Source organism: Hyaena hyaena, unplaced genomic scaffold (assembly GCF_003009895.1).
Source record: "Hyaena hyaena isolate Hyena2069 unplaced genomic scaffold, ASM300989v1 scaffold_932, whole genome shotgun sequence".
NCBI lineage: Eukaryota > Metazoa > Chordata > Mammalia > Carnivora > Hyaenidae > Hyaena > Hyaena hyaena.
Genome location: NW_024081563.1, coordinates 206,021 through 221,884, shown reverse-complemented (window position 1 = coordinate 221,884; position 15,864 = coordinate 206,021). Strand labels below are relative to the sequence as shown.

The 15,864-nt window shown below is 37.6% G+C and overlaps 1 protein-coding gene across 7 annotated transcripts in view; it reads right to left on the bottom strand.

The window, feature by feature from the left end:
- Window positions 1–15,864, bottom strand: part of HUWE1 (HECT, UBA and WWE domain containing E3 ubiquitin protein ligase 1) — a 164,995-nt gene that overhangs the window by 103,798 nt on the left and 45,333 nt on the right. For all 7 annotated transcript variants that reach the window (XM_039221008.1, XM_039221009.1, XM_039221007.1 and 4 more), the window contains 6 exons: window positions 6,544–6,606; window positions 3,422–3,499; window positions 2,307–2,354; window positions 2,155–2,223; window positions 1,462–1,561; window positions 87–187 (listed from right to left, as the gene is read on the bottom strand). In XM_039221008.1, coding sequence (XP_039076939.1) covers window positions 87–187; window positions 1,462–1,561; window positions 2,155–2,223; window positions 2,307–2,354; window positions 3,422–3,499; window positions 6,544–6,606 — 459 coding nt within the window. The remainder of the gene's footprint in view (window positions 1–86; window positions 188–1,461; window positions 1,562–2,154; window positions 2,224–2,306; window positions 2,355–3,421; window positions 3,500–6,543; window positions 6,607–15,864) is intronic.

Sequence of the window (15,864 nt, the reverse complement as noted above, 5' to 3'; positions counted from 1 at the left end):
CTCATTTTCAACCCCTGGGAAAAACCAAAAGGAAAATAAATACACATGAGCCTAACATACACAGGAGAATATTAATAAATACTTACCATAAGCTGCTTATCTGTTATCTGAAGGACATCTACCAACTCCTCTATCAACCCATTATATAAGATACTGTTTGCGGACTCCTGCAAAGCATTGGAATACACTGCAAAAGGAGAAATAAACACTTTAGGCAAGAAGGCAGTGGTCAAGCCACTGCCCTATGACACACCTTTTGGCACCTACTGGTTCTAGGAAACGATTCCCTTCCAACCAGCACTGGAGGACAGAATCATTGAATTCTAGAGGATAGATCAAATATAGTGATAAGCCCTAAATACCCTCCAAACTGATAAATTCTTCTATTATTAGTATCAGCTGTCATGACCAAGGATTTTGGGAGAATGAAAGAATGAAAAGAACGTGAAGAGTTAGTGTTTTATAACATCACTACTTGATATAATAACTATTATACATTGGATACAGACTTCCGTTTTAGTCTCTTCATGTGCTTCTGGTTTTCACTGGAAACACTCATATAAGCTGTATAGAACAGAATTTTGGATGATTGCAGACTAAGTCAGAAACTTGTATGTCCCTGTGGAGTAAAAGCTGAAAATGTGTATAATCCACTTTCCAAGAATCCCACACAGAGGTAATACTAGACAGTCTGCTAAAGTGCAAACTAATGGGATTAGAACATATTTAATTAGTTTACCAAAAATGTACCCACTAATATGGCAGAAGTTATGCTAGGTGTGAATGCAAAGTGAAGAGTAGGAACTTCACTTCAAGGAACTCATAGTTTAAAAGAGCAGACAAACAATAACATACTGAGGCTGGTAATATTAAGAGCAGCTACCATTTTATACCTTCTATGTGCCTGGCCTGTGCTAGGTGCTTTACAGGTTTTCATTTAATTTTTGTATCAGCCTATAAGGGAAGTACTGTCCCAATATTAGACGAAGAAGCTGAGGCCAGAAGATGAGATCCCAGGAATGATTCCAAAACCAGTGTCCTTTCCACTCTACCACTCTACAATAAAAGTAAAATGCACAGGATTGACTTCTTAATGAATACCTTCTGACTTCAAAATTATACTACTGAAGGGACAGAAGAGGAAGCTGAAATGGCAAGAGGAAGAATAGGGGCCAGGGGAGAGGACTGCCTAAACACCCATCAAAAAAAGAAAAGGGGTGAAAATCCAGACTAAACTCATGTGATATGTCCATAACTATTATATCCTTTTTCTAATGTAACATTAAGGAGCTCAAGAATGATGAATACGGTGAACATTAGAAATGCTGGCAATTTTACAATTTAACTTGCCAGCTAAGTAACTACAATAAACCTGACAACATCAAAGACAGATGAAGCTCAAAGGAATTTATGTCTAAACTGCCTAATCAAGACCTATTAATTACAGTGTTATTCTCTTACCTAATATAGATATAGCATGCAGCCTGGCTTGAACAGCTTGTAATCGCTTCCTGTGATTAGAAAAGCCATGGGCCAGCCGTATGTGTGTAAATAACAGCATCTGTAAAGACATAAGATCTAAGTTAGGAATCAGTGAAAAAGGGGACTGTACTTTCTGAAGGCTAAATCTTACCTCTTGGGATATGTTAAAGGATTTACTGTTGCTGTCTGTTAAGGTGTCAGAACAATTTACTTTGAGGCTAGCTGACAAAATGAGAGTCACAAAACACAGGCTCAGAGAATCCTAATATCCTAACACAAGCCAAGAACTATCACTATACTGACCGGCAAGAAACTGAAGACATTAGGCAAGAGTTCTGACTGTAATGAACCAAACTAAGTATTTTATTACCATAACAATGAACAGAAAAAATAACACAACTAAAAGTTTTCTTCTTTGGTGTGCAAAGGGTCAAGCTACTAACACTTATTAGATTCACATGGTGAGTAAGGCAGCTTATGTTTTCCTCAAACTCTCATAACAACCTAGGAAGTTAGTAGGTGTCGGCCTCATAAAAGATGAGGAAACTAAGACTCACAGAGGCTAATTTACCCATGATCCTTTCTGATATGCTGTTACCCAGCCCAGCACATATCATTAATCTATATGGATAACAACGACACCCTTTAGATAATTATTAGGACCTATCATACCTGTTTATCCTTAGGAATGCTGTACATTTTGGTAAGAGATTCCATGATTTCAGAAGGGCTTTCTGAAATCTACATTAGAAAAAAAAAATGTTTAGGAACAAAAAGTAAACTGAATCTTAGGAAACTAGCCAATAGCCAAAGATTCCTCTTACCTTGTCAAGTTGTTCTATGTGAATATAATGTAGTGTGTTACTAGTCGTCTGAAATTTAAGATAGGAGAGTTGTTAGAAGTCACTGTAATACCTTAGCTTCCCCTGCCATAAGACTCCAAGAGAATGGTCCGAAAACCAAGATGCCACCCTAGGTTGAAGCCTAACTGAATGCTCTTAAAAAAATTAAAGCAACTTTAGAATGCCCCAAAATATCCACTTTATATACAGGATATTCTCAAGAAATCTTCTTTGAAGATAATAGTATCAAAATATAATGCACACAGTCAGACACATTTCATATTCTTTCTCATTCCTTTAAAAAAAGTTTTGTCACTTTTAAATTGAAGTATAATTAACATACAGTGTTTCAGGTGTACAGTATAAGGATTCAGCATTTCTACACATTACTTAGTGCTCATCACAGTAAGGGTACTCTTTATCGCCTTTATTTCACCTACCCTTCCACCCACCTCCATTCTGGCAACCACCAGTCTGTTTTTTGTATTTGTCTATTTTTTTGTCTCTTTTTTCTCTTCCTTATCCATACAGCCTCTGTATTCATAGCAAAGACCAAATCCATGAAAATGGCTTCACTCTAAATGTGCACTACAGCTGTTTTCAATGAGTCAATCTATAAAGATTTATTATGCTATAGATCAAAGAGAAGATCTTATTCACTAAGCTACTTCTAAACAAAATTTTTTTTATCTCCTCAAAGAATATGCAATGACCACATAATTGAAGCAAGACCCTGTAAGCAATATGTAGACTTCCTGCAAACTGGCTTAAGAAGAGCAAGTTGAATGATCACTATTTAGACTATTAAACTGCATATTGGAATTCTCAACTGAAACGGAGAAAAATGCACAAGTCATGGCAACACACCATAGGAGAGTCCTATCTTTCAGCAGCTCCAACATAAGATCCAAACCTACCAGAGCTGGCATACAATGAACACTTATTCCTGAGAAGCTGGTAGGTATATTTAAATTGGGAGGGCAGCAGTGTAGCTCAAAACCATTCTCTCATTTAACACTGAGGAGTCCTAGAAAAAGTCAATCCCAGTTACAGTACATCATAGACTCTACCAGAACAAGTCTGTTAATGAAACTTACCCTTTTCTCGATTTTGACTTCGGCCCCAGGGTCTGCATAGAATTCAAAGTGTAGTGTAGTTGCACTGGGTGGGTATTTCTGTATATAAAGCACACGAAAGAATTAGATACCATCTTCTCCCCCAATCTTCCTTCCAAGTCCTAACCACTTACCCAACTCATGGTAGCAGCAGAATAAGCAGTGTAGTCACAGCAGCTACAGTGAGTTTACTCCTTATCTTAGCAGAACTCAGATGTCTTATAAGACACAGAATCAGGGGCACCTGGGTGGCTGAGCTGGTTAAGTGACTCATGATTTTGGCTCAGGTCATGATCTCAGTTTGTGAGATCAAGCCACGCATCAGGCTCTACACTGATATCGGGAAGACTGCTTAGGATTCTCTCCTTCCCACCCCCAGTTCTCTCTCTCTCTCTCAAAATAAATAAACAAACATTGAACACACACAAACACACTCACTCACTCGGGAGGATGGAACCCAAAGCTCCAAATGCCTTCACATTTCTAACTTATAAGTTATCAGCTGCCCTTTCTTCCAAGAGATCAATTCTGGCTGCAGCTACTCTTAAGAGGGAAAAAAAGAGGCAAGTCCACAAACCAATAATGAGTAAGAATCCAAAAAAGGATGGAGAACAAACACAAGGGTCTAGGTACCAGCTCAAGAAGTGAAAAGAACATTCTTTGGAAATTTTAGTGTACATTATCACCTTTTGAAATATTTTATTCAAACTATAACTCACTAGCATACCTTCTTAATTCTTCAAATAATCCCTTTCATATCATTCTATACTGCTTCCCATGATATCAAAATGCTTTTCTGCACAGGTAAATACCCAAGTCAATATGAACCAGACCCTGGCAACAAATCCTCTTTAACTCTAAAAAAGCAAAAACAAAATTAAGACCACAATAGCACGTCCATTAGAATGAATCCTTGAAAGAAACCAGTAGCAGTATGGGGCTCCTGGGTGGTTCAGTGGGTTAAGCATCCGACTTCAGCTCAGGTCATGATCTCAGAGTTCATGAGTTCGAGTCCTGCAACAGGCTCTGTGCTGAAAGCTCAGAGCCTGGAGCCTACTTTGGATTCTGTGTCTCCTCTCTCTGACCTTCCCCTGATTGTGCTCTGTCTCTCAAAAAAAAAAATGTTCATGGAGGAGGACACTTGTGGGGATGAGCACTGAGTGTTATGTGGAAACTAATTTGACAATAAACTATTTGTAAAAAAAAAAAAAAAAAAAAAGTTAAAAAAAAAAAAAAAAAAAAANGTCCGACTTTCGCTTGGGTCATGATCTCGCGGTTCGTGGGTTCGAGCCCCGCTTCGGGCTCTGTGCTGGCTGCCAGCTCGGAGCCTGGAGCCTGTTTCAGTCTGTGACTCCCTCTCTCCCTGGCCCTCCCCTGCTCATGTTGTCTCTCTCTCTCTCTCTCTCTCTCTCTCTCCTAGAAATAAATAAAAAACATTAAAAAAAAAAAAAACAGTAGCAGTGGTTGCCTCTGGAAAATTACTGTATACAATAATTCTCAGAATTTTTAAAAATTTGTGTGTGTGTGTTTGTGTGTGTGTGTATCACTTCCTTTTAAAGTATACATACTTTTCAAAGTCTCATTGATACACCAAATATCAATAATAAAAGGATGTACGATCTCTTAACACAGGCTGGGCCCAAAACAGACATCATACAAACCTAGTTGAGTATATCATACTGTTTTGCCCAAGGGGTAAAGAACAAGCTTGATATACAAATGGAGGCTCAGAATTAACCAACTTAACTTTAAGATGAAATGTTATTTTGTCAGAATTAGAATTCCAAATTGAATATTCTTTAAGACTTATGTAGTTTTGCTCTTTAAAGAAACAACACCTATTTCCCACATTACCCAATATTCATTCCTATAATGAACACTAAAGAAAGTACACCAACTAAGATGGGAAAGTAATTTGTCCTAATTTGTAGTTTTCTTTGACCAGAAAAAGAACCATTCCCCCAAGGGAAAAAAGCTTGCTAAGATAAACTCACTACATCTCATCACAGCTATTTGTCATATACACAACAAGCTGACAAAAGCAGCAACATCTGCTGAAAAAAAAGTTGCTTCTTGGCATAGAACTGTTGTAACAAATCCAATTTTACCTTGTGATCCCAAAGTAACATATCAAAGCAGAAGGGAGGATGGCCTAAGCTTGTAACCTAAGCACAAATAAAAAGGTAGGAGTAGGACAGGGCATGAGGGGTAAACTTAGACAGTGTACGTAACATTGTAAGTTCCCAATAATGCTCATGGCAGAACTGTTCCCAAAGCATCCATTCTTATTTTGTCTGTGTGCTTAATGTTTATTTAGTTAGTTATTTTTTGAGAGAAAGTGTGAATAGGGGAAGAGCGGGGGGCGGGGGGGGGGGCGGGAATGACGCAGAAGCAGGCTCTAGGCTCTAAGCTGTCAGCACAGAGTCTGATGGAGGGCTCAAATTCACAAACCACGAGATTATGAACTGGGCTGAAGTCAGACACTTAACCAACTGAGCAACCCAGGCACCCCTGTGTATTTAAACTTTTTAAAGTTTATTTTATTTTGAGAAAGAAAGAGTAGAGAAGAGAAGGAGCTAGTGAGAGCGAGCGCACATGCATGTAAGCGGGGGGTGGGGGGGGTGCAGAGAATCCAAAGCAGGCTCTGTGCTAAGGGCAGAAACCTTGATGCGGGGCTTGAACTCACAAACCATGACATCATGACCTGAGCTGAAGGCAGATGCTTAACTGACTGAGCCATTCAAGTGCCCCTCAAGCATTCATTCTTAAAAATCGCACCATACTGCCCAGAGTTCCAATAGTTCCAGTGAGAGAATGCAAGTAAATGCACATTCTAGGGTTTCTCATCACTTTCAAACTGATTCACCAAATGCAGCTTTCTACTCCAGAGCTGGGTATGAACATACACTGGGTTTCTGAAATTCTTCCAACTGCCAGCGCTCTGTGGGCCCAAACACCTAGACAAGGTGTGCTATGTCTTAACTGATCTCAGGTTCCTCAAAGGTCTTGATTTCAAGTGGCAACTTAATATACCATATATTCATTGCAAAGTAAGGCTCAAAATAATAGCTCTGCCAAGACACCCATATCCAAGAATTACTTACCATCATATGCAAGTCTCTGCAACATTCTGCAAGTCCAAAGCCATTCTCCTTTCCACCCCAGCTCTTAAAAAAGGAGAAAGACAGTGTTAAAATAGTGCTTAAGGTAGCCTTGCATATGAAATACTCAAAAATATGTGGTTGCTCGGAACACAGCGTCAAGAAGACAGTCAATGTGAAAGTCCAACAAAGAGAAGGAAGAAATAGAAGCAAGAACCAAGGCAAGGTAGACTCAAGGAGCCTGGGTGGCTCAGTCAGTTAAGCGTCCGACTCCGGCTCAGGTCATGATCTCACGGCTTAGGAGTTTGAGCCCTGAGGTGGGCTCTGTGCTGACAGCTCAGAGCCTGGAGCCTGCTTTGGATTCTGTGTCTTCCTCTCTCTCTGCCCCTCCCCTACTTGTGCTCTTTCTCTCAAAAATAAACAAACATTAAAAAGAAAAAAACCTAAAGGCATGATCTGCCTAAAGTTGATTTCTCCAAGGAGATCAATTTTCACTGTTCACTGTGAGGATGCTAGTGGGAAGAACATAAACAACTACTGCAATTAACTGCACCATACATGCTTGTAGTCATACTTGCTGACAGGTCAGTCTTACCTGATCAGGCCTTCAGTATTCTGCTTTCCAAATACATTTTCACCTCCCTCTCTAGACTAAGGAATCACATGCTCTATAGTTTTTTTTTTTTTTTTTTAAGTTCATTTATTTATATTGAGGTGGAGGGGTGGGGTGGTACAGAAAGAGAATCCCAAGCAGAAGACTCTACATTGCTTACTTCTACTATACTCTGCCTCCACAAAGTCTAAAAACTCATGAAGTACTAGCCCCTAAGGTATTGGAGGAGAATGACTAAATTGTACACTATTAATGGCTTTCAAATCCAAACCTCCAGCCATATAGTCCAGCTTAATAAACTAGCTTACATTTTCAATATGTTTGAGATCTCAAACATTTTTATTTTAGTCTGATTCGGATGCTATAAAGGGTGGGGTGAGCATCTATTGAAAACCTTCAAGAGCAAACACATTAGTCCTCCCTTCCTGGGACAAGACATAATACAATTGGATTAAACAACAGACAAAGTGAAAGACTTAGGGAAAAAGGCTGGGGAGTGAGATGCTTTGGAGAATAAGGACTTGGAAAAGTTCTAAAATTCCTAGGAATCTAAAAGGCCATGTGTATGCCTGAGGCTAACTAAGCACATTCGCAGAAAAGACCTGAGAAAGTCCCAAATTCCACACCTCTGGCTTAGCATCAAGGCTCTGTGCAAGTCAGAAGTGAAGGCTAAGGCAGAGTTATAAACATCCTGATTGAGTACTAAAGATATTGAGTATTGCCACTAAAGATACCAACATACACACAGAACCCACCTACAAAGTCTGGGGAAAATATGTATTTTTTTTTGTTCCAGGAGTTTAAGGCAAATCACTAGCTGACCACTAAACTGAGAGAACCGACTTCAATGACCACATAAAAACTATTTATGAAATCAGTTCAGAAAAGTCTAACCAAACAACAACAAACCATAACAAGCCCTGGGAAAGAGTGAAAATTTGATTTCCAGAGCTGCCACATTATAATATTAAAAATAAATGTCCATCATGACGAATTGATAAGGAAGATGTGGTTTATATATACAATGGAAAACTACTTGGCAATGAGAAAGAATGAAATCTTGCCATTTGCAGCAATGTAGATGGAACTGGAGGGTATTATGCTAAGTGAAATAAGTCAGAGAAAGACAGGCACCATATGTTTCCATTCATATGTAGATCTTAAGAAACTCAACAGAAGACCATGGGGGAGAGGAAGGGCCAAAAAAAGTTACAAACAGAGAGGAGGGAGCCAAACCATTAAGACACTCTTAGATACAGAGAACAAAACTGAGGGTTGATGGGGGGTGGGGAAGAAGGGAAAGTGGGTGATGGGTATTGAGGAGGACATGTTGAGATGAGCACTGGGTGTTATATGGAAGCCAATTTGACAATAAATTATATTAAAAAATACCCATTATTCAACAACAACAAAAAAACCTACAAGGTATACAAAGAAATGAGACACTGAAACACACAAAGGAAAAAAAATAATAAATTACAGCAACAGGAGTATGAGCAGTGATGTCAGCATGATGGCCAAATAAGACATTTCTCACTGCCACTGTGCAACAACAATCTGCCATCCATCCATGGACATAAGTGTCTTTGTTGGAGTTGGGAAATCTAGCCTCATAAGCCAAGGGATGGGGAGGAGTCTCACCCCCCTGTTGGGTAATAGACCTACAGACCTTGGTCTCAGCTATGGACACTGCAGTGGCCTGTGAACCAGCTGTAGCCACTCTGAGGAACTCCAGAAGAACACAGTCTTAAAGAATCACCCACAGATGATAAAGGTTAAAAGGCAAAAGTATTAAAAATATTAAAAGCTAAAATAACTTCTTAAAGAAAATGCACTACAAAAAGGTAAACTGAACATTAAAAACATAAAATTAAGTTGGAGGGAGTAAAAGGGTGGAATATTTGTATGTGATCAAAACTGTTATCAGCTTAAAATACTTTTATATCTATAGCACATTTTATGTAAGGCTCATGGTAGCCAGAAACAAAAACCTAGTTAGATACAAAAAAGATAAACAGAGAGAATCAAAGCACACTATTATGGAAAAGCAATCCATGAAGGAAGTTATCAAGAGAGGAAGAAAGGACAAGGAAAATACAAAAGAGCCTGAAAACATTAATATGGCATTACGAAGTCCTTGTCTATCAATAATTACTCTAAATGTAGATGTACTGATTTTCCAATCAAAAGGCATTGACGCAGTGCCTGGATGGATAAAAAACAAGACCCAGCAGCTTACAAGAGACTAACTTCACCCTTAGGATACATGCAGACTCAAAGTGAAGGGATGGAAAAAGGTATTTTATGCAAAAGAAACCAAAGAAGAGTTCAATGGGTAGCTATACTTATTTCAGACAAAATAGATTTTTACTTAAAACCTGTAACAACAGACAAAAAAGGTTATTATTTATAAAGTAGTCAATTCAAAGACCATATAACAATTGTAAATTATATATATACAATACTTGAGCACCTAAATATATTAGGCAAATACTAACATCTAAAGAGAGAAACAGATAATAATACATAATGGCAGGGAATGTCAACACCCTGTTTTCAACAATGGATAAACTGGCCTGATAAAATATAAGGAAACATTGAACTCGAACTATATGTTTTTTAAGTTTTTATTTAAATTCAAGTAAATATACAGTGTGATATTAATTTCAGTTGTACAATATAGTGATTCAACACTTCCATACAATACCTGGTGCTCATCACAAGTGTACTCTTTAATCCCTATCACCTATTTAACACATCCCCCTATCCACCTCTCCTCTGGGAATTCTCTATAGTTAGGAGCCTGTTTCTTGGTTTGCCTATTTCCCCCTTTGCTTGTTTGTTTTGTTTCTTAAGTTTTACATATAAGTGAAATCATATGGTATTTGTCTTCCTCTGACTTATTTCGCTTAGCGTAATACTCTCTAGCTCTATCCATGTTGTTGCAAATGGCAAGATTTCACTCTTTTATATGGCTAAGTAATACTCCTGTGTGTGTGTGTACATCTTTTTCCATTCATCAGTTGATGGACACTTGAGCTGTTTCCATAATTTGGCTATTGTAAATAATGCTGTTATAAACATTGGGGAACACTGCATGCATGTATCCCTTTGAATTATTGAACTATACTTTTTTTTTTTTTTTTAATTTCTAGGAGAGAGAGAGAGACACCGTGAGCAGGGGAGGGTCAGAGAGAGAGGGAGACACAGACTCTGAAACAGGCTCCAGGCTCTGAGCTGGCAGTCAGCACAGAGCCCGATGCGGGGCTCGAACCCACGGACCGCGAGATCATGACCTAAGCGAAAGTCGGACGCTTAACCGACTAAGCCACCCAGGCGCCCCTGAACTATACTTTTTAGATCAATGGACCTACCAGGAGTATACAGAACATTTCACTGAATAGCAGCAGAATACACAATTTTCTCAAACACACGTAGGACGTTTCTCCCAGGTAGATTATACGACAGGTCGCAAAACAAGTCATAGCAAATTTAAGAAGACTGAAATTATACCAAGTATCTTTTCTAACTACAATGTTACAAAACTAGAAATAAATAAAGTTTTTGTGTACTATTAAAACTATTTTTAAAAAGAGGTTTATTTATTTATTTTGAGAGAAAGAGAAGTGGAGAAGGGGAAGAGAGTGAGTGAGAGAGAGAATCCCAAGCAGGTTCCACGTTGCTAACACAGAGCCCAACATGGGGTTCAATCTTTCTAACAGTGAGATAATAACCTGAGCTGAAACCAAGAGTTAGATGCTTAACTGACTGAACCACCCAAGCTCCCAAACACTAAGTTGTATTAACTCAAACTAACTTCTCATAAATCAAGATGTTAGTCTAAACCTCAATATTAGACAAAAGATAACTTATAATTTATAACTAGACAAAAGATAAACAAGAAAATAGAACATGAACATTAAAGCAACTAGACCTAACATATATATAATAATCTACCCAACAACAGAAGAACACACATTTCTTCTGAAGTACATGTAAAACATTCTCCTAGAACTTGAGGGTGTTATGCTGAGCGAAATAAGTCAAGCAGGGAAGGACAGATACCATATGTTTTCACGTATAGGTGGATTAGGAGGAACTTAACGAAGGACCATGGGGGAGAAGAAGGGGAAAAATAGTGGGGGGGGGAGAGGGGGGCAAAACATGAGAGACTCTTGAATGCCGAGAACAAACTGAGAGCTGATGGGGGTGGGGGGGAGGGAAAAGGGGGTGATGGGCATGGAGGAGGGCACTTGTGGGGATGAGCACTGGGTGTTATATGGAAACCAACTTGACAATAAACTATTAAAAACAAAAACTTCTCCTAGATAGATCACAAAACAAACTTCAAGAAATCTAGAGAGAATCTCCAGAACAATGGAAATTAGAAATCTGAAACAGAAAGAAATCTGGAAAATTCACAAACATGTAAAAATTAAACAATGCACTCACTCTGAACAACCAATGGCTAAAAGAAGTCACAAGGAAAATTAGAAAATTCCCCAAGATGAAGGAAAATTAAAACATGACATACCAAAACTTATAGGATATACTGAAAGCAGTACTTACAAGGAAACTCACAGCTGTAATTGTCTACATTTTTATTTATTTTTTAAATGTTTTATTTCTGAGAGAGAGAGAGAGAGACTGTGTGAGCAGGAGAGGGTCAGAGAGAGAGGGAGACGCAGAATCTGAAACAGGCTCCAGGCTCTGAGCTAGCTGTCAGCACAGAGCCCGATGCGGGGTTCAAACCCACAAACTGTGAGATCATGACCTGAGCCAAAGTCGGATGCTTAACCGACTGAGCCACCCAGGCACCCCTGTCTTCATTAAAAAAAAAAAAAAAAAAAAAAAAGATCTAAAATCAGTAATCTAACTTTTCACCTTAAGGAACTAGGGGAAAAAAAGAAAAAACTAGACCCAAAGCAAACAGAAAGAAGAAAATAATAAAACTTAGAGCAGCGATAAATGAAACAGAAATGTTAAGTTATTCCTTTCTCTTGCTCTTTCTTTTTCAAAGGTACATAAAGATAGGACAAACCAGTGAAAAGGGAAAAATTTAAGGCAGCTGACTATTATATTCACCTTTGACAGCCAGAACAAGTTACTCGATTTTTCTGATCTTTACTTCAAAATTGAACCTGTGTATAAAATTGAGAAAATGATGCAACCCACCTGTGTGGCTCAGCCAGTTAAGCGTCTTAACTTAGGCTCAGGTCATGATCTCACAGTTTATGGGTTTGAGTCCTGCATCAGGCTCTCTGCTATCAGCTCAGAGCCCACTTTGGATCTTCTATCTCCCTCTCTCTGCCCTTCCCCCACTCGCAGTTTCTCTTTCTCAAAAAAAATAAAGTAAAAACAAAAAATGAACCATTCCCATTAAAAAGAATTGAGAAAATGATGCTTGTAGGATTTTTCTCAAGATTAAATGACCAAGAATGTGTAAATTAGAAAGTCCAATATTAATAACCTAATAAAAGCATCTGTTACCAAATACTGATGGTTAAAGATATTCACTGTGTGCATTATTTACAATAGAAATATACTGAAAATAACCCAAACAATATGAGCAATATTATGTAAACAGATAATTATATGATGGCATAACTTCACAGTATTTAAAATATTCACTTACAGAAGATATAAAACCGTATCTTTTTTTTTTAATGTTTATTTATTTTTGAGACAGAGAGAAACAGAGCATGAGTTGGGGAGGGTCAGAGAGATAGGGAGACACAGAATCTGAAGAAGGCTCCAGGCTCTGAGCTGTCAGCACATAGCCCGACATGGGGCTGGAACCCACAAACCGTGAGATCATGACCTGAGCCGAAGTCAGAGGCTTAAGTGACTGAGCCACCCAGGCGCCCCTAAAACGTATCTTAGTATCAATTTCTTCTCTGATGGTATTGTATTAGTTTCATCCCCAAAAAGACCTTACCCACCCAAACAACTTAAGAATATGCAGTTATACTTTCTTTGAATGCTTTTATCTTCATGCTTTCAAACACTCAACCTTTTAATACATCTTAATTTTACTTTGATAAGGTAGAATCTACCTTACTTAATAACCCTACAAATAGCTACCCAGTTGTTACATTATTTATTGAATAATTCATCCTTTCCCTGCTAATCTGAAATGCTGTCTTTACTATAAATTCAACTCCTATGTGTTGGATCTGTTTGTGGGAACATTCAACTGAATTCCACTGTTCTTACCATGCTACTTTAATTCTTATAGCTTTATTTATTTAAAAAGTTTAATACCCAATAAGAAAAGTACTTCCCAATTACATTTTCTATTTTCTTGGCTATTCCCAGGGCTTCCAGTGAAGAAACACTGAATTTGCTGATAGCCATGAGGGTAAGTAGTACAACCATTTGTTGCCACAAAGAAGAGACCGAGATTCAAGCCAAGGATATGAATTTGCAAGGCAGAATAAACTGAAAAGCTGTACACCCTCAGAATTATTTAGCTTTTGTTTCTCTGTTGTCACAACTAATTGTTTTTAGCATTACTCCTACTTACTCATGTCATCAAAATCTTTCTTTCCATGTTTTGTGATTAATAAAAATCAAGCACCAATGACTTCTGCTAATAAGCTGGAATCCTTAAAGACCATGTGCCAAGTCACACCTGATTCATGAAAGTCTGTGATACTGTGACATTTATGGTATTACCATTATATTAAACACAAACATTTCTTACAAAATTATGCAAACTTAACAAGGGAAAAACACCAATGCTAGTACATTAAAGGAAATTATAAAATTATATATACTATGTGTTCAGCTATGTAAAGAAATATGCATAAAGTCCAAGAAAATCTACCAAAATTCTAAGGATACACAATCATGATAAATTGTGTATTTTTCTGTACATTTCTAAATTTGTTTAAGTAACAAGCACATATTTTATTATGAGAAAGTTTCTTTAGCAGCCAACAAGGTTAAATCTATGGAATGTTTGAAACTCTAGGGTACGTACTAGTACTACCCAGAGCAACTAGTTCTTTGTCCTTTTTATTATGCATGTGTATCTGCTTTCTCAACTACTATGTGAGCTTTATAAATAACAGGTTTTATATTACATCTACCACAGGGTCGGTCATATACTTCTTGAATGGTGTCAACTGGAAGGTTTAAGTGTGGATTCGAGAGGCAAGTCTCAGGACACCCAGGTTTGGAATAAAAACCATGCTATAACAACTATAACAACCCCAAACATGTAAGACAATAACAGCAAATAATACATTTCACATTTTATGAGGGATTAAGAGCCTATACTATAGGCTTTTCCCCTAAATAATATAACTTCTGAATCTCATTATCCTCATCTACCCTATAGTGTTAACGTATGATCCTAGCAATTAAGCAGACACCCAATAAATGACTAGTGTATCAACCATGCCACTGAGGCATATTTGATCCCACCTCACTAAATGGGATTTGCTAAAGAATAAGTATTCAGACATCAGGAAAAAGGCTTGATTTTCTCCAAGATGAAACTTTATGAATTCAGTAAGATTTTGTAGCTTTACTCAATAGGATAGACTAGACCAGTGGTTTTCAAAGTGTGATCCCTGGATCAACAGCCTGCCTTAGTATCACCTAGAAATTTGTTCACAATGCACACTATCAGACCATGTCCTAGGCCTACTGAATCAGAAACTGGAGGGGGAAAGACATAAAGGAGTGTGAGCAGGGGAATGGGACCAATCTATGTTTTAATAAACTGACTGATACATGGTCAAGTTTGAGAAACAGTGTATTAGACCTTCACCAAACCAGCTGGCTTTTAAAAATTCAATAAGCCTTCTTGGAGAACTTTCCCTACATTTGCAGTTCACTAGCCACTCTTCATATTTACAATGCACCACATCAGTGGACTGACGGACTCATGAAAAAACTATCGTGAGAAAAGATACCACAAACACAGTCATTTTTCATAAAGACCAAAACATGATATTCAACACTTATTCTAAAAGCCATTCAACACTTTTTCTGAACCATTCTGAAAACAAATATGTACATAAACACAATAAACAAAGACAACATGGAAAAAAATACTTAGGGCTAACATCTACAACAGAGCTTTTATAGGAGAAAAACATTAAGAGAAAAATGGACAAACGAACAGACAATTCACAAGAGCAAATCCTAACAGCCCAAAATGAAAAGATGCTAAAATTCACTACTCATCAAGTAAGGGCCAATTAAAGTAACATGGATATTACTGGAACTCTTTCACAGAATCAAAACTACAAGTAAGGGCATAAGTACAAGATTGCTTAACGTAACAATCACTGTTAACAAGAAAAAAAAAGAATATGCATTAATATGGAAAGTTGTATAAATTATAGAACATCCAAACTATGGAATATTATGTAGCCTTTTGAGGAATGACATTGCTATACAGTGATTTAGTGAATTTTTAACAAAACAATAAGAAAATTGAGATGTAAAAGTACCCTGCCTTTGTAATTCAATGACAAAAATACCTTTAAAATACCCTATATATGTCAACATAATATGAAGAGAAAATACATACAGGATACATTTTAGGTTGTAGGAAGATGACCCAAGAGAAAAAAAGACTGCACCCAAAAAACTGTGTATGTATATATAAAACTTTAAAAGAAAGCAAATAAATATAAAAGGGAATATCATGTACTTATGTGCTGACAACCATCTTCGACGATAGCTTCCATTTA